General features: G+C 38.8%; 1 protein-coding gene across 1 annotated transcript in view; it reads left to right on the top strand.

Moving 5' to 3' along the window:
* The window catches only part of NEK7 (NIMA related kinase 7), a 143,459-nt gene extending 122,059 nt beyond the window's left edge, over nt 1–21,400 (top strand). Inside the window, exon 10 of the mRNA XM_007451744.1 lies at nt 21,180–21,400. Coding sequence (XP_007451806.1) covers nt 21,180–21,290 — 111 coding nt within the window. The 3' untranslated portion in view covers nt 21,291–21,400. The remainder of the gene's footprint in view (nt 1–21,179) is intronic.
* Nucleotides 21,401–23,387: the final 1,987 nt, after the last annotated feature.

Genomic DNA, 23,387 nt, shown 5'->3' with positions numbered 1-23,387 from the left:
TCAGCAGGATTTTAATGATGATACCACTAGTGGTTCGTTGAAGTCGGCCTGCCTGCAGGGCTACTTCACTGCAGCTAAGTGTGAAGTTGGATTTGCGGATTCTCAGCCAAGGGGCAGATATCAAAGTCTGGCCCAGATAGAAGGTCTTATGGTTGGGAAAGGAAAACAGATTTACACTTTTTTACTTCACTCTATATAGTTACCAGTTTTGAAGAGAGATATAAAGCAAAACATGTTATATGATGTACTTTCCAAAAAAAGATAGTACAATCTCTCCGATTGGTAAAATTTGCTGCTGCACGATGATAAAACTGAAAGCTGTAATGCGTAGGTAAACAGGGAAACTAATTCTTACTGAAGAAATGAGACACAAAAAATACAGACTCATGATCTTACTTTAATCTGTTCAGTTATGTAGAAAAGTTCTCAGAATAAGAGCTTTGAAATGCAGATGTGCTAATAAATATTTTCTCTCCTTAAGTGGGAACTCAATTGGTTTGGAAAATAATTATACAGAATTTGTGGTAGCAAAAAGCCTGAACAGACTTCATGCTGCCATACTTTAACGGTATCTTAATATTCCTTTATATAGTCGGCTTTATAGATCTTTTAAAAGTCTAAATTGCCATTTAGCTTTTTTAGTAGGGCAAAATTTAGGAAACAATGAAAAGTGAAGTATAAAGTTTTTCAACAGTGAACTTTTAGTTAGTTAGTTAGACCAATCCATTAGGTGTCAATTTTATAGCTCAAATGCTAACAGACTCTATATCTGTTGGAAAACTAAACATTTTAAGCAAATTAATTTCCCACCAAATATCTATTTGAAAGCTTACCAAGTTGATTTAGCTACTGCTAAATTTTTAAGGCTCCTGCCCAAAGAGGACACACAGGGAGCATTTCATGAGAATAAAAGGCATGCCTGCCAACCAGCCTCGATTGATCAGAATCCTGAGGAGCTCTACAAGGTTTATTTCCAGATACAGTCATTCCATTTAGAACAGCTCAGAGTTTAAGAGCTTAGGATTTTTAAATTTCTTATAATCTAAGACATAGATACACTTAAGCATTAAAAACCAAAGCTGAGAAATAGTATCCTTTGGAAGAATAAACCTGTATGTCAGATATTTCCTTTTGAATTAAGTTGTTGTTATTATGTACAGTTTAGGAATTCCAAACTGAATTATCTCAGCTGCACATGAATGATATTAGGAACGACTAAAGTATCTTATGACTTTTAGTGTTCAGTATTCTTTCCTTTTCTAGTAGTGATCTCATTCATGTAGCAATAGGGAATTACTGTACTTAACAATAAAAATATTGGGTCAAAAAAAAAAGGTAGAGATTTTTCCCTGAGATACCTCTTAGTTTTAATTAAACTTGGTATTGTTGGTGATTAAGAAATTAACGTCAGTGAAGCAGACATTTATTGAACATTTACTAAGTCCAAGGAGTTGTAATTCCCACGGCCCCTCGTAGTCTGGTCTGGGCTGAGCTCTCCTGGCGTTCTGATCACAGTGTACTCTCTTCTTTCCTGAACTCTGCCCATGCAGGTTGTACTAGAAGTCCCATGAATTTCCATCTTTCTGTGGGTGCTGCTTCCTTGTGTTGAAGCGCTCCTTGCCCTGTGCTTTATCAGGCAAACTCATTGTCTTTAGAACAAACCATGGCCGTCATCTTCTGCATAAAATTATCCTGCTCCCCTTTCTCCACCCCTCAAACCCTCCTCCCTTGGCAGCCACACTGCATTATAATTGTTTTTTTTCATTGAGGTAGAGTTGATTTACAGTATTATGTAAGTTTCAGGTGTACAGCATAGTGATCCACAATTTTTAAAGGTTATACTCCATGTATAAGTATTATAAAATATTGGCTATATTCCCTGTGCTGTACAATATATCCTTGTAGCTTATTTATTTTATGCATAGTAGTTTGTGCTTCTTAATCCCCTTTTGTCCCTCCCCCTTCCCCACTGGTAACCACTCGTTTGTTCTCTGTATCTGTGAGTTTGTTTCTTTTTTGTTATAGCCACGTTTGTTTTCGTTTTTAGATTCCACCTATAAGTTATGATGTACAGTATTTGTCTTTCTCTGTGTGACTTACTTCACTTAGCATAATACCCTCCAAGTCCACCCATCTTGTTGCAAATGGCAAAATTTCTTTCTTTGTTCTGGCTGAGTCATATTCCATTGTGTATGTGTACCACATCTTCTTTGCACATGTGGCTCCCCACTCCTGACTGTCTGGCTCCTGTAACTGCTTTTTATCTGTGTGTCTCTGGGGCCTGGCACACTAAAAAAGGTTCAGTGATTGACTGATTGATTGATCAATCAATTGAGCGAATGAGAGAGTGAGATTAAAGGAATAAATGAAAAGAATGAATGAACCAGTTAATGTCAATTGAATGAGTGAATGTTCTTACAGAACTCTCTATGCAGTGAGGAAGAAAATTACTCAAAAGACAGGTCAGAGGTATGTTTCCTTTTATTGATATTACCTGCTATATGATTTTTTTCATTCTGATAAGCAAGCAACATCATATCTGCAATGTCCAATGTCCGTTACTAGGAAATAAGGCAAATAGATTTTTTACCCTTCAGTTTCTATATTTAATTTATTTGGGAGACACTGGAGTAATCATCAGAATTGTGCATTTTCACGATTGTTCACTAATTGATCTCAGGAGAATCTAAATTTTAAAAATAGTGAATAGTTTATTGAAAATCATTTATACAGAAAGTGTAAAGTGTGGTTCTCTACTGAGTTAGTTTCTTTTTAACGGATATTTGAAAATCTGAGCACTAACACAATGCGAAATACAGATTTGTGTCTTTAATTTTTTTTTTAATTAAAAAATCCTAGCATAAATAGAGAATACACAGGAAAGGCTGAAGAGAACTTTGCCTCAGCAGATTGGAAGGAAGTTCTGAAAAGTTGAGTAAAGAGTTTGTAGATGAAAATGGAAAATGGAAATGAGGAGAGTGAAGAAGAGTGTTCTCAGTCTCTGGGAAAAGAGAGTAAGGGAGAAACTAAACTGCAGATCTGAAACCCATACTTCGAGCAAAAGAGAAACAAGTGCCCATAAAACATGGTGAGATGGTTAAAGCTTTTTAATAAAGTGGACAGTGTTATGATAGCAGTGCTTGTGGATCTGACCTATTACGGCAAATGCTTATCTGTTTAGTAGTAATTTTAAATTCATTATAAGTGACAGACTATTTTAGGACAACTTGTGGTTGGTTACCTTGTAATTATATATATATATATATATATATATATAATTTTTCTTTTTGCGGTACGCGGGCCTCTCACCGCTGTGGCCTCTCCCGTTGCAGAGCACAGGCTCCGGACGCGCAGGCCCAGCGGCCATGGCTCACGGGCCCAGGTGCTCCGCGGCATGTGGGGTCTTCCCGGACTGGGGCACGAACCCGTGTCCCCTGCATCGGCAGGGGGACTCTCAACCACTGCGCCACCAGGGAAGTCCATTGTAATTATATTTTTGAAAACTTGATAATTTAGTAGGTCTTACTACTTGTTTTATACGTGAAGAAACCAAAATATAATATTGGAATCAAAATTATTAAACCATTAATCAGTTTTCACATTATTTAATGCCTCTCTTGTACATTAAATTTCTGTTTGTTTTGTGGCTTTATACCTCCAGCCCACAGATTGAAAAATATCAGTTACTATTAAAACTCAGTTAATGGAAGTACTTCTCGTATATGCAATTATCCTATAAAGTATCAGCCTAAAAGGTCACATCCAAAGAACTAATGGAGAATGGATGACATCTCATAAACATTCACCTCCAAAATGATAATCCTTTTCTTTAATGTTATTAAATAACAATTTTTTTTTTTACTTTATTACTTCCATTATGATTTCTTCCTTTCTTAGACAATGCCACAATTACCCCTCCTCCTTTTTTATTTTTTTTTAAGTTAGAGAAATGGAAGGCAGGAGGGAGGGTTTTTTCCAGGAATAGTTCACTGGTGCACACTGGCAAAGTCTTCCCTACCACTTCACTCAGATGCATAAGAATTTCCAGCATCATTTTCATTATTCTTTTTTTTTTTAATTGAAGTGTAGTTGATTTAGGTGATCACGTGTACATCAAAGAGATTCAGTTATGTACATATATATTTTTCACATTATTTTCCATTATAGGTTATTACAGGATATTGAATATAGTTCCCTGTGCTATACAGTGGGTCCTTGTTGTTTACCTATTTTATGTATAATAGTTTGTATCTGTTCATCCCAAACTCCTAGTTTATCCCTCCTTCCCTTCCTCCCTCTCCCTTTTGGTGACCGTATGTTTGTTTTCTCTGTGATTCTGTTTCTGTTTTGTATATAGATTCATTTGTATTATTTTTTAGATTCCACATAGAAGTGATGTATAATATTTGTCTTTCTCTGTCTGACTTACTTCACTTAATATGATAATCTCCAGGTCCATCCATGTTAGTGCGAATAGGATTATTTCATTCTTTTTCATGGCGGAGTAATATTCCATTGTATATGCGTACCACTCCATCTTTATCCATTCATCTGTCAGTGGACACTTAGGTTGTTTCCATGTCTTGGCTGTTGTAAATAGTGCTGCTCTGAACGTTGGGGTGCATGTAGCATTTTTGAATTAGACTTTTTTAATCTCTTCTGGATATATGCCCAGTAGTGGGATTGCTGGATCATATGGTAGTTCTATTTTTGTTTTTTTAAGGAACCTCCATACTGTTCTCCATAGTGGCTACACCAATGTACATTCCCACCAACAGTGTAGGAGGGTTCCCTTTTCTCCACACCCTCTCCAGCATTTGTTATCTGTGGACTTTTTGATGAGGCCATATGAGGTGATACCTCATCATGGTATTTTCATTATTCTTGAGACTAGGTAAGTATTGATTTTTCCAGAGTATTTAAAATATAAGGATTAAAAAACTTGATCCTTTCTATGCTTGATTATATATGAATAACAAAATAATAATGATGAATTTTTAGTTGAACTAAACTGATTTCAGATATTTATAGGTTATTGTAGAGTAACTATATTTACATGGCTTTAAATAAAATTGGAATACATAAATTTTTTCAACTTCTGAAATCACCATTTTCTTTCACCCACATAAGAAGTTTCTTGTCAAAGAAGGAAGGTCTGCAGCATTATTCCCATTTTACACGTGAGCAAACAGAGACCCAGAGCAAATAGTAGACTCCAGGGCACCCCTCACAACATCCACTGCTTGTGTTGCAAGAGCAAAGGAAGCAGCCTGAAGGAGAGTCTCAGGTCTACCCCAGGCTCGTGGGCTCCTCAGTGCTCTCTTATCTGTCCCCACCCTCACCCACCTTGTCACCTGGGCGCCCCTTCCCAGGGGCACTGTGTCCCGGGCAGAGAGGCAGGGTCACAGCTCCCTCAGAGCACTCCTCTGCCTGGCCTGGCTGCAGCTTGTGGGCCACACCACACTGAAGGGAAAGAATAAGGGACTTTTGCAGAAGGGTAGGAATGATTTTTACATATTAGAATATGTAAAAACTACTACATGTATTTCAAATAAGGTATCAGAAGTGTCGATCCATGACATGCTAAACAAAAAATGTTATGATTTGTTGTAATTTTATTGCTTCATTTCCCAAATGTTTACCCTTAAGGAAAGGAGAGCAGAGTACTAAGTGGAAGCCTTAAAAATTAAAACTGGCTTTTTAACCTAATACTTACAGGTAATTTCTGTTTATATTTAAATTCAGAATATGCTTAAAGAAGTTTTTTAAGAAAGTTCAGTCAGTAAGAAAAAACATGACCTTTGTTTTTAGCTCATAAAAGAGCTACTTTATGTAAATAAGAAAAAAAGATGAAAGTGCCAGGTACAGATTATTTTTGCATATTTTGAAGTTAAACTATAGTTTATAAAACTTTTTATTCATTTGACCAGTCTAAATAGTTCTATTTTATAGTTTCTACCTTCACAAATTTTAATGCAACTATATAAATTTCCTGGAGTTCTTACTGGAAGTTAACCATTGTTATTTAAATTGGTGCTAGAAGATTGTTCCTAATACACTGTCCCAGGAATATTTAAATGAAGGACATTATATTATATGGCACAAATAATGTTTGGAAGTATATCTGTTTTCACAAATATTTCTCTAGTTCTTATAGTTATGTAATCCAATGCTAAGTGAGATGAGAGTATTTTACTTTAAAATGTAGAATGAGCTATCTAATCATATTAACTGTGCCATATATTTGTTAAAATTAACATTGCGTGTTATCTCAAACACTATTAATAACATTTGATTTTCCTTCCTAAAAATGGTTTTAGTAAGTTTGAAACTCATCATTTATAATATCACTTGACCACCTTACTTAAAGTTGCCATATAAGATTAGATCTTTAAGCTTTAAATGTTTCATTTGTGTTTAAAAAATATATTTAAGGGCTTCCCTGGTGACGCAGTGGTTGAGAGTCAGCCTGCCGATGCAGGGGACGCGGGTTCATGTCCCGGTCCGGGAAGATCCCACATGCCGCAGAGTGGCTGGGCCCGTGAGCCAGGGCTGCTGAGCCTGCGCATCCGGAGCCTGTGCTCCGCAACGGGAGAGACCACAACAGTGAGAGGCCCCAGTACCGCAAAAAAAAAGATAAAAAAGAAAAACAAAACAGAAAACAAACTACCATCCATTAATGAGACAAATTCATAGTAACTTAATAAATCTTAATGCTATGAAATAAAAATATATATATATATATATGTTTAAGTAGGCTCTTTGTTCACGTATGCTTCTGAAGTGACACTGGGGACTCGCTCCTTGAAAAAGAATCCAAAGTGGTGCCCTATATTTTACGCATCCTGTAACTTTCTAAAGACGTTTCAGAGTTTTCAGAAGACACTGAATGATTTTCTGTGGAACGGAGCTATAACATTACCTTGTAACGTATCTGTGTAGGAGGGCTTTCTTTTCCCTTCCCTCTCCGCCAAGTCAGTCACTAGTGATGCTTTGGCATATGCGTTGGATCTGCCTCCTCATTTTGTATAAACATCTGAAGCTTCGAAACATAGTGCGTGTTAATGTATTAGACCCACTTTGGGGTGCTAAAATGTGTCCTTGTGTAGATGGATACTGGGTGTGTTTGGGAGACTGATATACCATAATTGGTCTCAGAGGGATTAGGATGGGGTGGAAGAGAAGCAGTACCAAGAGCAGGGTCTTTGTTACTCTATCGAGAGTTGTGTCCGTGACCTTGTGCCACGATGCACAGAGAGCCCTGTTTTCATCACCTGTATGCAACTGAACTTGACGCTTACGTGGGTTATCGCCCTGACAACAGTGACTGTTAACACTCTCTTAATATTTTTGGTACCAACCTATATGCTTTGACATTTCTTTAGACATATATAGATCAGAATATATTTGCATTTTTTCTGCTTCATTCATTAATTTCCATGTGGCTTATGATTTCATAATCCTTTAGAAATGTTGGAGATAATTCATTTTATTTTTATGTTATATGCTTTTCCTCCCATAAATGTTTGTGTTGTTTTTATTTTTTAATTTTTTTTTAAATCTATTTATCTTTGGCTGCGTTGGGTCTTCGTTGTGGTGTGCGGGCTTCTCATTGCGGTGGCGTTGCTTGTTGTGGAGCACGGGCTCTAGGCACGCAGGCTTCAGTAGCTGTGGCATATGGGCTCAGTAGTTGTGGCTCGCGGGCTCTAGAGCACAGGCTCAGTAGTTGTGGCGCACGGGCTTAGTTGCTTTGCGGCATGTGGGATCTTCCCCCACCAGGGCTCTAACCCGTGTCTCCTGCATTGGCAGGCAGATTCTTAACCACTGCACCACCAGGGAAGCCCTGTGTTGCTTTTTAAATGTCCCTTAAACATCTGAATTACACAGTTATTTCTTCTCTGATTTTTGTAAAGGCTCCTACATATTAAGACCTTTATTTTTAACTTGTCCTATAAAACAATTTAAAACCAACAACAAAGTACATGTTTTTACAAATACATGTAAAGTAATGCAAACTAAACAATTTTCTTGAGGTAACGTAAACCATGAAATGTCTCTTTTATTTACTCCTGTTTATTTTTATTAATGTAATATCTACTGATTTTGGAGTTATTTCTATAAAGTAATAAATGGAAAGCTAATTCCCTCAATTTAAACGCAAAATTTTTTTGAGCAAGTGATTGCCTGACATTATTATTAGAAATTAAAGCCCGACATATAGGAATATATATAAAATTCTTAAAGTGATTATATGAACATATGTCTTCCTTGAACGTAGTTAATAATGTAGTACTTAGAATCATCTCAAAGTGTTGTATAGTTGTTCAGGATTTTTAAGGTAGTTTCTTCCAGAGGTTTGCAGGAACTTTTTTTTTTTTAATGTAAGACTAATACTGAGGGAGATCACTAAGATAATTCTTTCTTTTTGATTATGTAATGTCTGTCTGATAGAAAACTTAGAGGCATTTTTTTATGATTCATCATGTCACTGTGTAAATTCATAACCTGATATAAAAAAATTGTTCCCTGTGAAAATTCAAGTACATTTTCTTTGGAGGGAGTCACATTAGAATATAGGAACAACATAAGAGATGGTAATAGGGTTGAACAGTCATTAATTAGAGGAAGAGAAAAAACCCTTACCTTTGCTAGACAGTCTCCAACTTTTTAGTTGTTAAATAGCTAAACTTGGTCCATGGCCATTTGTAATACAAAAGTAGTAAGTTGGGCTTCCCTAGTGGCGCAGTGGTTGAGAGTCCGCCTGCTGATGCAGGGGACATGGGTTCGTGCCCCGGTCCGGGAGGATCCCACATGCCGTGGAGCGGCTGGGCCCGTGAGCCATGGCCGCTGAGCCTGTGCATCCAGAGCCTGTGCTCCGCAACGGGAGCTTTCTCACAACAGTGAGAGGCCCACGTACCGTAAAAAAAAAAAAAAAAAAGAAAGAAAAGCAGTAAGTTATTTGTTGTGATTCTTTTCTCCCCTTGCTTTGCCAAAAGACTATTGCAACTGATTTTCCCCCCACTAGTTTAATATGTCTATTTAAATGTATCTTTAGAACAACCAATAGTTATATCAGAGAAAACTCCATCAAATTAAGAATTCGGGCCTATCTAAATCTCCCATAACATGTTTACAGTCCACCATTTTTCTAAAAGGATTTGAGATAACTTACAATAAAAGACACGACTTACAGGTTATTAAAATAGAACAGAAGTCCACTTCAGGACCAAGGAGAGAAGGGGCATATAAATATACCTATACAGAGCCACTGAGGCAGATCTGTGCGTTTCTGTCATGGCTCTGCAGGAAACAGTAAGCAAATCGTTTCTCTTTTTAAGGAGGAAGTGTACCTGTTCTTCAGAGAAAACAGAGTTTTCTCCTACTAATTTATGATAGGAATATCTCCTGTAAGGGTCTGTGAGTAATATACTGGCATTGTCTTACACAGCAATTATACAATAAATGCCTAAGTGATTTTTGGTAAAAGCCAAAGGCAAGCATTAAAGCATGGTTTTGGAAAGGTGATTTAGCAGCAGGATGAACCAATGTGCTCCCAGCGTGCAGCCTTCTTTTCTGGTGGCCTAATTTGATTAAAGGGTACATCATAGATTGTCCAAAGTTATAAGGATGAATTGTATTCCTTACCAGGTCTTCTCTTAGCAGGTTTGATAGGAGCTGTGTAGTACATGTCTCAATACTCTCTGAGTTCAAATTTTTTGAATAGTCCAGTCTTTGGATATTCAATACACCATTATGTATTCCTTGACAAGGCACTGCAGTGATAGGTTCTATTCTGCTGATTTACTTAACGGAAAGCAAGCAGCAAGTCAGGCTGACACTTTTGATCAAAGCTGAAGCATCTCACCACTCTGCTCACCAGTTGGAAGTCAGACCAGCCTCAGAGTACCTGAATAAAGTACCTGAGATGTTAGTTTCTCTACTCTGGAGGACCACCTGTTATCACCCAGTAACCACCATTCCCTGTCAGAACTCTGTAACTCATCTCTCTTGATTGGAACTCAGATATACCTTAACCCACGTGACATCACTTTCTAGTGGTAATGATTTGAAATTAAACCATTGAGTGTTACTGGATGATCAGTGTGTGTGGGAAGCTGTATGAGGCATCATCATGAGGGGTTCAGAGCAGAAGGCCAAGCTGGTAAAAGGAAGGAAGCTGGCAGTTGGAGGAGTGTTCCAGTACTGTAGTGGTGGAGACTGTGACAGGAACAGTGCGTATTCTCAGCCAGTAGGACTTGGCTGGTGGTTGTTGGGCAGGGGGGCAGAAGTGTGATGAGGGTCTGTACAAATTTCAGATTCTGGCTTCAGAAATGGGAGGCACTGCCCAAGACAGGAAGAACTGGTCTGGGGAGAAAAAGAATAAGATCTCAGTTCTGAACACGTTTCACATGAGGTGTTAAAGTCTGTGTGGGTAGATGTGTTCAGAGGGCAGTGGTGGGGCGGGTGCATGGATGGGGCCCCTGAGGAGGTCTGGTGACCCTCGGCACGTGGCGGTGGCTGCAGCACAGAAGATGACGCAGGATAAGAAGGTGGAGGGAAAAGGAAAAAGGGATAAGGAAAGCGCTTTGGGGCCCACCAACACTGGAGGGATTGTCAGAGGATGACAAACCTTAAACCTACAAAGAAAATTAGAAGGAAAAGTCCGAGAAGCTGGAGGAGAACCAGCAAGGTGTCAGGGAGCCAGGGGAGGAGGGACTCGCAGCCAGGGCACGGGGGGCCGTTAGATGTAGCGCCTGCACACGCCACCCGCCTCGGCCAGGGTGGGGCAATGCGGTGCCGCTGGGGGTGAGGGCCCAAAAAGGTGGCTGCACGGGCTCAGGAACTCGAGGTAGTGAGTGCAGATTCTAGTCACCCTTGAGTTTAGTTTTAGAGCAAATAAATGAGGTGCAGCAGCAGTTAGGAGGAGTTCCGTGGACAGACTTAACTGTACTTACATACTATGGTGAAGGAATCAGCAGATGAGGAGAGACTGACAATTTAGAAGAATAACGGACTCATCATTCACTCATTAAATATTCAGAGCCACCTGGGTCCTAGTTACTGATGTACAAAGTTCAGATTCTGGAAGAGATTCCAGTGGCAGAATTGAGAAGAGAAAAAACGCTTCTTCTGATGCTGAAAGAACAGGTGACGTGGCTCAGGTGTAGATGCCAAGGAAGCATGAGTCTCATAGTCTTGAGACACACGCTCAGTATCACAGAATATTGAGTAGAGTTCCCTGTGCTATACAGTAGGTCCTTGTTGGTTATCTATTTTAATGTCAATCCCAAACTCCCAATTTATCCCTCCCCCCACCATTCCCCCCAGTAACCATAAGGATTCTGTTTCTGTTTTGTAAATAAGTTCATTTGTATCATTTTTTCTTAGATTCTGCATATAAGCAATATCATATGATATTTGTCTTTTCTCTGACTTACTTCCCTTAGTATGATAATTTCCAGGTCCATCCATGTTGCTGCAGATAGTATCATTTCATTCTTTTTTATGGGTAATATTCCATTGTATTATATATGTATCACATCTTCTTTATGCATTGATCTGTCAATGAACGTTTAGGTTGCTTCCACGTCCTGGCTGTTGCAAATAATGCTGCAGTGAACATTAGGGTGCATGGATCTTTTTGAATTATGGTTTTCCCCAGGTATATGCCCAGGAGTGGGATTTCTGGATCATATGGGAGCTCTATTTTTTGTTTTTTAAAGAACCTCCATAATGTTCTCCATGGTGGCTGCACCAGTTTATATTCCCAGAAACAGTGTAGGAGGGTTCCCTTCTCTCCACACCCTCTCCAGCATTTATTGTTTATAGGATTTTTGATGATGACCATTCTGACTAGTGTGAGGTGATATCACATTTGATTTGCATTTCTCTAATGTTAGTGATGTTGAGCATCCTTTCATGTGCCTCTTGGCCATCTGTATGTCTTCTTTGGAGAACTGTCTGTTTATATCTTCTGCCCATGTTTTGATAGGGTTGTTCTTTTCTGCTTTTGACAATGAGCTGCATGAGTTGTTTGTAAATTTTGGAGATTGATCCTTTGTCAGTCACATTGTTTGCAAATATTTTCTCCCATTCTTGGGTTTTCTTTTCGTTTTGTTTATGGTTTCCTTTGCTGTGCAAAAGCTTTTGAATTTAATTAGATCCCATTTGTTTGTTTTTATTTCCATTACTCTGGGAGAAGGATCAAAAAACATTGCAGCAATTTATGTCAGAGTGCTCTATGTTATGCTCTAAGAGTTTTATAGTATCTGGTTTTACATTTAGGTCTTTGATCCATTTTGAGTGTATTTTTCTATGTGGTGTTAGACAGTGTTCTAATTTCATTCTTTTACATGTAGCTGTCCAGTTTTCCCAGCACCACTTATTGAAGAGACTGTCTTTTTTCCATTGTATATTCTTGCCTCCTTTGTCACAGATTAGGTGACCGTAGGTGCAGGACTTTCTGTCCTATTCCATTGATCTATATTTCTGTTTTTGTGCCAGTACCATACTGTTTTGATGACTGTAGCTTTGTAGTATAATCTGAAGTCAGGGAGCCTGATTCCTCCAGCTCCTTTTTCTTTCTCAGGATTGTTTTGGCTATTCGGGGTCTTTTGTGTCTCCATACAAATTTAAAAATTTTTTGTTCTAGTTCTGTGAAAAATGCCATTGGTAATTTGATAGGGATTGGATTGAATCTGTAGATTACCTTGTGTAGCATAGTCATTTTCACAATATTGATTCTTCCAGTCCAAGAACATGATATATCTTTCCATCTGTTTGTGTCATCTTCTATTTCTTTCATCAGCATCTTATAGTTTTCAGAGTACAGGTCTTTTGCCTCCTTAGGTAGGTTTATTCCTAGGTATTTTATTGTTTTTGATGTGCTGGTAAATGGGACTGTTTCCTGGGTTTCTTTTTTGGATCTTTTGTTGTTAGTGTATAGAAATGCAAGAGATTTCTGTGTATTAATTTTGTATTCTGCCACTTTGCTGAATTCATTGATGAGCTCTAGTCGTTTTCTGTTAGCATCTTTAGGATTTTCTATGTAGACTATCATGTCATCTGCAGACAGTGCCAGTTTTACCCCTTCTTTTCCAGTTTGGATTCCTTTTATTTCTTTTTCTGCTCTGATTGCTGTGGTTAAGACTTCCAAAACTATGTTAAATAAAAGAGGTGAGCAAGAGTGGACATCCTTGTCTTGTTCCTGATCTTAGGGGAAATGCTCTCAGCTTCTCTCCATTGAGTATGATGTTAGCTGTGGTTTTGCCAAATACGACCTTCATTACATTGAGGTATGTTCCCTTTATGTCCATTTTCTGGAGAGTTTTTTTCATAAATGGATGTTGATTTTTACCAAAAGCTTTTCCTGCCTCTATTGAGAGGATCATATGGTTTTTCTTCTTCAGTTGGTTGATGATGGATTCACATGGATTGATATGCAGACCTTGAAAGTTCCTTGCATCCCTGGGATACCCCCACTGATCATGGTGTATGATCCTTTTAATGGATTGTTGGAATTGTTTTGCTAGTATTTTGTTGAGGATTTTTGCATCTGTGGTCATCAGTGATACTGGCCTGGAATTTTCTTTTTTTTTTTTTTTTCTTGCGTTATGCGGGCCTCTCACTGTTGTGGCCTCTCCCATTTGCGGAGCACAGGCTCCGGACGCGCAGGCTCAGTGGCCATGGCTCACGGGCCCAGCCGCTCCGCGGCATGTGGGATCTTCCCGAAACGGGGCACGAACCCGCGTCTCCTGCATCGGCAGGCGGACTCTCAAGCACTGCGCCACCAGGGAAGCCCTGGAATTTTCTTATTGTATGATATCTTTGTCTGATTTTGGTGTCAAGGTGATGATGGCCTCATAGAGTTGGGAAGTATTTCTTCCTTTGCAGATTTTTTGAATAGTGTCAGAAGGATAGGTAGTAACTCTTCTCTAAGTGTTCGATAGAATTCGGTTGTTCAGTTGTGAACCCATCTGGTCCTGGACTTTTGCTTACTGGGAGTTTTTTAATCACAGTTTCAACTTCTGTACTTGTGATTGGTCTGTTTATATTTTCAATTTCTTCCTGGTTCAGTCTTGGGAGATTATACCTTGCTAAGAATTTGTCCATTTCTTCTAGGTTGTACATTTTATTGGCATAAAGTTGCTTTTCGTTGTCTCTTAGAGTCCTTTTTATTTCTGTGGTGTCTGTTGTAACTTCCTTTTCATTTCTAATTTTATTGATTTGAGCCCTCTCCCTTTTTTTCTTGATGAATCTAGCTAAAGGTTTATCAATTTTGTTTATCTTTTCAAAGAACCAGCTTTTTAGTTTCATTGATCTTTGCTATTGTTTTGTTTCTATTTCATTTATTTCTGCTCTGATCTTTATGATTTCTGTCCTCCTAACTTTGGGTCTTGTTTGTTCTTCTTCCTCTAGTTGCTTTAGGTGTAAGTTTAGGTTGTTTATTTGAGATTTTTCTTGTTTCCTGAGGTGAGCTTGTATTGCTATAAACTACCCTCTTAGAACTGCTTTTACCTCATGCTTTCATTTTCATTTGTCATGCTTTTGTTTTCATTTGTCTCTAGGTATTTTTGGATTTCCTCTTTGATTTCTTCAGTGGTTGTTTAGTAGCATAATGTTTAGCCTCCATGTGTTTATGTTTTTTACAGTTTTTTTTCTTGTATTTGATTTCTAATCTCATAGCATTGTGTTCTGAAAAGATGTGTGATATGATTTCAGTTTTCTTAAATTTACTGAGGCTCATTTTGTGGCCCCGTATGTGATCTATCCTGGAGAATGTTCATGCGCACTTGAAAAGAATGTGTATTCTGCTGCTTTTGGATGGAATGCTCTATAAATATCAAGTAACTACATCTGGTCTAACGTGTCATTTAAGGCCTGTGTTTCCTTATTAATTTTCTGTCTGAAAGATGTGTCCATTGATGAAGGTGGAGTATTAAATTCCCCCACTATTATTGTGTTACTGTCAATTTCTCCTTTTATGGCTGTTAGTATTTGCCTTATATATTGAGGTGCTCCGATGTTGGGTGCATGTATATTTACAATTGTTCTGTCTTCTTCTTGGATTGATCCCCTGATCACTATGTAGTGTCCCTCTTTCTCTCTTGTAACAGTCTTTATTTTAAAGTCTGTTTTGTCTGATATGAGTATTGCTACTCCAGCTTTCTTTTGATTTCCATTTGCATGGAATACCTTTCTCCATCCCCTCACTTTCAGTCTGTATGTGTGCCTAGGTCTGACGTGGGTCTCTTGTAGACAGCATATATATGGGTCTTGTTTTTGTATCCATTCAGCCAGTCTGTGTCTTTTGGTTGGAGTGTTTAATCTGTTTATGTTCAAGGTAATTATTGACATGTATGTCCTTATTGCCATTTTGTTAATTGTTTCGGGTTTGTTTTTGTAGATCTTTTTTCTTCCCTTCCTCTTTTGTTCTTTTCTTTTGTAATTTGATGACTAACTTTAGTGTTGTGTTTGGATTCCTTTTTGTTTTTGTGTGTGTGTATCTATTGTAGATTTTTGTTTTGTGGTTACCATGAAGTTTTGATATAGCAGTCTTTATATAAACAGATTATTTTAAGTTGCCATTGTGGAGCGCAGGCTCAGCAGCCATGGCTCACGGGCCCAGCCACACCATGGCATGTGGGATCTTCCCGAACTGGAGCATGAACCCGTGTCCCCTGCATCGGCAGGCGGACTCTCAACCACTGCACCACCAGGGAAGCCCAAGTTGCTTGTCTTTTAATTTCAAATGCATTTCCAATATTCTGCATGTGTACCTCCTCATGATTGCTGGTTTTGATATATTTCTGTGTGGATGATTTCCTACCTTTACTGGGTGTTTGCCTTTACTGGTGAGCTTTTCCATTCATAATATTCTTGTTTCTAGTTGTGATCTTTTCTCTTCCGCCTAGAGAAGTTCCTTTAGCATTTGTTGCAAAGCTGGTCTGGTGGTGTTGGATTCTCTTAGCTTTTGCTTGTCTAAAAGCTTTTGACTTCTTTGTCAAATATGAATGAGAGCCTTGCTGGGTAGAGTATTCTTCTTTGTAGGTTCTTCCCTTTCTTCAATTTAAATATATCATGCCACTCCCTTCTGGCCTGCAGAGTTTCTGTTGAAAAATCAGCTGATAACCTTATGGGCGTTCTCTTGTATGTTATTTTTTGCTTTTCCCTTCTTTTAATATTTTTTTCTTTGTCTTTAATTTTTGTCAATTTGATTACTGCGTGTCCCGGCATGTTCCTCCTTGTGTTCATCCTGCCTGGGACTCTCTGCACTTCCTGGACTTGGGTGACTGTTTCCTTTACCATGTTAGGGAAGTTTTCAGCTGTAAGCTCTTCAGATACTTTCTCCTTTGTCTCTCTCTTGTCCTTCTGGGACCCCTATAATGTGAATGTTGGTGCATTCAGTGTTGTCCCAGAGGTCTCTTAGGCTGTCTTCATTTCTTTTCATTCTTTTCTCCTTATTCTGTTCTGCAGCAGTGAATTCCACCATTCTGTTTTCCAGGTTACTTATCTGTTCTCCCTCAGTTACTCTGCTGTTGTTTCCTTCTAGCATATTTTTCATTTCAGTTATTGTATTGTTCATCTCTGTTTTTCTTTAGTTCTTCTAGGTCTTTGTGAAACATTTCTTGTATCTTCTCAATCTGTGCCTCCATTCTTTTCCAAGATCTCGGATCATCTTTACTCTCATTGCTCTGAATTCTTTTTTGGGTTGATTTCCTATCTCCACTGAGTTTGTCTTCCGGGGTTCTATCTTGTTCCTTTTTCTGGGATATAGTCTACTGCCTTCTCATTTTGTCTTAGTTTCTGTGATTGCAGTTTCCATTCTGCAGGCTGCAGGGTTGTAGTTCTTCTTGTTTCTGCCGTCTTCCCCCCTAGTGGATGAGGCTATCTAAGAGGATTGTGCAGCCTTCCTGTGGGAGAGACTGGTTCCTGCCTGCTGCTGGGTGGAGCCTGGTCTTTTCCCTCTGGTGGGCAGAGCCATGTCAAGGGGTGTGTTTAGCAGGCAGCTGTGGCCTCTGGAAGACTTTTCTGCTGATGGGTGGCGCTGTGGTCCCGCATGTTGGTCGTTTTGCCTGAAGCATCCCAGCACTGGAGCCTATAGGCTGTTGGGTGGAGCCAGGTCTTGGTGAGAAAATGGTGGCCTTCAGGAGTGCTCATGCCAATGAGTACTTGGCAGAACTGCCACTGTCAGTGTCTTTTTCCCCACAGAGCCAAAGCCACCCCCACCTTCGCAGGAGACCCTCCAATACCAGCAGGTGGGTCTGGCCCAGACTCATATGAGGTCACTACTTTTTCCCCGGGTTCTGGTGCTCACGAGACCTTCTGTGTGCCTTCCAAGTGTGGAGTTTGTTTCCCAAGTCCTGTGGAATTCCTGCAATCAAACCCCACTGGCCTTCAAAGCCAGGTGCTCTGGGGGTTCCTCCTCCTGTTGCCAGACACCCAGGCTGGGGAACCTGATGTGGGGCTCAGAACTTTCACTCCTCTGGGAAAACCTCTGTGATATAATTATTTCCAGTTTGTGTCTCGCCCACCTAGCAGGTACGGGATTTGATTTTATTGCGATTGTGTCCCTCCTTCTGCCTTGTTGTAGCTTCTTCCTTGTGTTTGGATGTAGGATGTCTTTTTTGGTAGGTTCCAGAATTTTTTTCTCAATGGTTGTTCAGCAGTTGTGATTTTGGTGTTTTCATAAGATGAGGTGAGCTTACATCCGTCTACTCTGCCATCTCGTCTCCACCCCCCAGAAAAGTCTTTATGAGAAAATAAACCATGTATCTGAAGGAGATTGAGCCACATAAATGGGGAGGAAAAAGCACATGGTGGGTTGTTCTGGCTCCATGTGCTGTGGCGTTTCTGCTTCGCCTGGTGTCCCTGTGAAGCCTGTCCTTACGATGCTCATCCACCTCTCCATTTCCCTCACTCTTGGTCCCTTCCCCTTTCGATTACTTCTGGCTCTCGTCTTCCACCCAGGGAGCCAGAGATCCTGTCTTCTTCAGCTGCAATCCTCATGGCGGGAGCATGTGAGGGCCAAGCATTTGCCACAGTAGGTTGGAAAGTTCACCCTATTCTGAATTACTGTGCAGGAAAAGTGAGGTTTCTTGACTAGCCTGAAGGGTGCAGCAGTTTCATTCAGTCAAAAAATGGCTATTGCATCTGCTTGTATCTTGGTTAAATAGAATTAATTTTGGTACCACAGGTATCCTTTCTGCTCCTTTTATCATTTTCATCTCTAAACAAAATTTCTGACAACTAGGTGACGTGTTAGAAAACATTGTCTTTTTAAATATAAGTATCGTTATAGTTTTCCTGCTGTTTTCTATATTGTGTATAACTGGGTGTATTTGTTTTTATTTTAATGGGTAAAATGCCAACCTCTTTCAGATTTAAATCTCTCTTAGATCACCATAGTAAGATGCCTTGTGTACGGCCATACCCCTTAGAATGTTGAATACTATCCTCTGCACCACTGCAAAGAATAGAAATTGAAATCCTCAGACCCTCTCAGTGGGTCTACCATTAACTGTCAGCGTTGTTGAACTTCTAGATGTGAAGTCGTATCATTAAACTTCATTCTGGTAGAATCATACAACCTAGGGGCTAGAGCTAGAAGAATCCTTATAGGTTATCTACTCCAGCCTCCTTTTTGAATAGATGAAGAAATAAACCTCGGGAGACAGTGCCTTACCTCAGGGCACAGGGCTGCAGGTGCCTTGAGTGAGCCCGGCTTCCACAGCCTCGTCCATCTCCTCCCCTCCTCTCCCCTCCCCTGGGGGCCTCCTTCCACACACCTTCTTTCCAGCTGACTTTTCTCACTGGTAGTGGCCTTCCTCGTCGCAGTGTTAACAGACTCAGCTCACAGATTTTATCACCAGCTTCTGTTTCCTCCAGATGAAAAAAATCTTCGTGGTGGATGTTGAGGACTGTGAAGAAATTACAGTGATTTGATAATTTAAGTGCTGTTATACTGGCGAGAAAGAGTTAATGCAAGTGTTCAGAATATCTGAATAATTTCAAAGACATACTTAAATACTAAAGAATCTGGTTCTTCCTCTTGATTTGGCTTGTCATCTGGGAAAGACCAGATTACAAAGTCGCGTGTTTTCATAAACTACGGCAATTAGAATTAAGAATAATTCTATATCCTTCACTCATTGGCTGTAGGATCAGATGGAAGGATATTTTCTTAATTTGTCAAAATGTGCTTTTTTCGTGATGTATTGGGTTCTCCAAAAAGTGCCTTCGGTTTTTAAGTAAAAATAAAAGACACATTTTTCATTTTCACCAACAACTTTATTGAACAACGTGTTCACCCTTTTGTTCCACTTCCTTCTGCCATTTTTCAGGCAAATTCATAATTCCATCTTCCCAAAACTTTTTATCTTTTTGAGTAAAGAACTGTTCCAGGTGCCTTTTACAGTCTTCTGGGGAATTGAAATTTTTTCCATTAAGAGAATTTTGTAAAGACCAAAATAAATGGAAATCCGAACATGAAATGTCTGGTGAATGTGGTGGATGGTGGATGAATCAGAACTTTCCAGCCAAGCTGTAACAGTTTTCTCCTCGTCATCAAAGAAACATGTGGTCTTGCAGCATCCTGATGGAAGATTATGTGTTTTGTCTTGACTAATTCCAGACATTTTTGTTGAGTGCTGCTTTCAGTTGGTCTAACTGGGAGCAGTCCTTGTTGGAATTAGTCATTTGGTTTTCAGAAGGAGCTCATAATAGAGGACTCCCTTCCAATCCCACCATATATACAACATCACCTTCTTTGGATAAAGACTGGCCTTTGGTGTGGTTGGTGGTGCTTCATTTCACTTGCCCCATGATCTCTTCTATTCCACATTGTTGTATGGTATCCACTTTTCATCGCCCATCACAATTCGTTTAAAAAATGGTATGTTTTCATTACGTTTAAGTAGAGAATTGCATGTGGAAATACTGTCAAGAAGGTTTTTTTCACTTAACCTATGTGGAACCCAAACATCAAAGCAATTCACGTAAACAAGCTGGTGCAGATGATTTTCAGCGCTTGATTTGGATATTTTGAGTATGTCGGCTATCCTCCTGCATGGTATAACGTTGACTGTTCTCAATTAGTGTCTTGATTTAATCGCTATCAACTTCAACTGGCCTACCCAACCATGGAGCATCATCCAGGGAGAAATCTCCAGCACCAAACTTCGCAGACCACTTTTGACACATTCAATCAGTCACAACACCTCCATACACTGCACAAATTTTTTTGTGTGTTTCAGTTGCATTTTTACCTTTCTTGAAATAATAAAGCATAATATGCTGAAAATGGTTTTTCTTCCATCTTCAATATTAAAATGGCTACACAAAAATTCACCAACTTTGATAAATGTCTTTTTTTAAATGCATGCTGATATGACAGGTGTCACATACAATCTACTAACAAAATTGTTTTGAATGAAATTAAAGACAACTAAGTGCTACTAGAGCCATCTTACACAAAAAAACAAATGAACCTTTTGGCCAACCCAATAAGGAAGTAAACCTCAGTCCTCTCATCTATAAAATGAGGATATAAATACTAATTTATACAGTTGAGAATTAGAATACTATTTGTTACTTAGTTTGCCCTTATTATTTTTAGTTTGGAGGAGTGCTTTTACTTTAAAACTAATAAAAACTTTATTTATATATATATATATATATATATATATATATATACAAATATATAAATTGGTTTATGATAAATGTATGTGATAGCCATTTATCCTAATTTCCTTGTATAAATTTAGATATATAGTAAGCTATTAAAATTTAAACTTACAATCAAGGCTATTGTAGTAAACTTTAGATCAAATAAGTGTGTAGAGATCTTAGTTAATTTGGAGACTTAGAGTTTAAAACTTACCGTCTTTCATGACTTCTGTCTTCTGATTAAACTTCTTTGAAAGATCATAAGATCATTGTAAAGCCTCTGATTATGGGGAATGCTCCATGCTTGACATTAACACTCACCAATGAATATGCTTCTTAGATCCTTCCACTAATTGTAAAGTCATTGACAGCGGTCACATATGTTTCCAGCCAAATAAACATTTAGCGGAACACCCTGTAAGTCTATAGCTGTTCAAAGTGTGTTCCTTGTTACTGTCCGACCAGAGTGGTTTCCTGAAGCAGGTTGTCAGAAAAGTTTTCTGTCTTTGCAGCTGCGGCAGTTGGTGAACATGTGCATCAACCCAGACCCAGAAAAGCGACCAGACATCACGTATGTGTACGACGTGGCCAAGAGGATGCACGCCTGCATGGTCAGCAGCTGAGCTCATGGATGGCGTGGAGGACGTAAGCAACCCAAGTATTTCTGTGCAAATCATACCTCCCTGTTCTTGGGTGTTAAGATTAATATTTCAGAGCTAGCGTGCTTTGAATCCTTAACCAGTTTTCATCTAAGCTTCATTTTGTACCAATTTAAGTCACCTTCTTGCAAACCCCAGTGACTTTGGAATAATCAGATTGCGTGTTAGGAGAGCAAATGGAACATGATGGTTTTTAATGGCTAAAGATTTTTAGAATTATTTTGAGTTTTGTGCTGATAAGTCGTGTTCAGATAGACTCTCAGTGCCAAATGTTGGCGGCTCGGCTTGGCCCCATTGGGACAGACATGCAGCCTGAGGAAGGTATCTGAACATGTGCCTTGTGTGCTGCTCTCCAGTCATTTATGGACATTTGAGATGAACCCAATTGTGAACTTTTGTGATTATTTTATTTTTAGAAGTTTGAAGTAATGTGTTTTAGTTCTTAGCATTGTAGCTTTCAAATAGGATTCTTAAAGATAAATGTAGACAGACATATGAACTATTTGAGAAGCCTTTAAAACTCTTATAGATTTAAAATAGCTTATACATTCAAAATGCAACTATTAAATGTGAAAAGATTTGGAGATAAAATGTGAGTCAGACACTGAAGAGTTTTCTGCTTTGTTTTATTTTAATATCTTTGAAATTCTCCTTGCATTAAAATGGTATAAATGAATCCATTTAAAAAGTGGTTAAGGATTTGTTTGGCTGGTGTGGTAGTAATTTTCCAAGTTGCACATTGCCCGAGGCTTTTCTGTGTGTTTTTACTATTCTTTGTACATTTGAAAAATATTCTTCGAATAATCCTGCAGTACTATTTTCAATTTCTTTATAAATTTAAATGCTCTACTCATGATTGTGCACTATAGTGTAAGCATATGTTTTTATTCGTAGATTTTATTGAAGTTCTGATTGATCCCCTTCAGAAATTTTTTTTATTCTTCAAGTTACTTTCCTATTTATATTGTACGTGCATTTTATCCACTAATGTTTCAGATTTTCTGACAACATAATAACCTTAAAATAAATATTTGATATACCAACACTTTTCCTGGATTGAAAACATTTTTTTTTTCAATTTTGAAAATTTGGGCCACTGTGTATGCACGGTGCCGTGTCTTGTTAGAAAGAGGGATGTGCATTGTACTGTAGCTGTGAATGTTGATACTGTTTCAATTTATCCGACAAGGTTGTAACTTTAGAATATGTTTAAAGAAATGAAAACTGGCCACTACCACAAACAGAATTTTTATGAGCTAAACGTTTCTATTGAGAAGCTTTTAAGGCAAAGTACTGTATTCATGCATAAAGATAACAGAGATGGTAGTACTTCGTTTAGTTTAAGGAAATGGGCAGAGTTTAGTAAATGCTGTCATGGAGATGTTTTCCCTGAATGCCTTCATGTTAGTGGTGACCAGCTCCTCCCAGAGTTGTGAAGTCAAAAGGCTGCGTGGCAGTCACTGCCTAAGGACGCCATGCCACCATGTAACCTTGGGACAGTAATCCTGCCAACAGGAAACCCTCATGCTCAGAGAACACCTACCTTTAGCCCATATAACTGCTAGTTTTATTTTTTCCACAGAAGTATTTTTTCTTACAATCATTTGAATACGTCTAAGTCATTTGTAAACTTTAAAAATGTACAAAGGGCAAAAGTGTAAACTTTTTTTCTAAATTTAGTCAGCTACAGTATCTTAATAAGTTCTGAATGGAGGGTAATTTTATCCCAGGACAGACAGAGGAGAGGTGGTCATTCTGTATGGGAGGGCCGGGCATGCCGTTTCTCCCAGTTTCTGGTGACTTTGACCGCATTGGACACCCGCACCCTCCTCTCCAGAGTGACGAGGGGAATTGTTTCTGTTGACCGTTAGTGTCATGTTCATTTTAGTGTAATATGATTCGTGGAGGTGAAATGTTCTCTAGTTGGAACAGATACACTCCTTTTTCTTGCAATCTTTAAAGATACATGGATCTAAAGATCATCAGCTTAACGCCTCACAGGACTTCTAAGCAGAGATTTAAACTTTTCTTTTAAGTGAATCTATCTGCCAGAAGGAAATA

Source organism: Lipotes vexillifer, unplaced genomic scaffold (genome assembly GCF_000442215.2).
Source record: "Lipotes vexillifer unplaced genomic scaffold, Lipotes_vexillifer_v1.1 scaffold2419, whole genome shotgun sequence".
Classification (NCBI taxonomy): Eukaryota; Metazoa; Chordata; class Mammalia; order Artiodactyla; family Lipotidae; genus Lipotes; species Lipotes vexillifer.
This window is presented reverse-complemented; position numbering and strand designations above follow the sequence as displayed.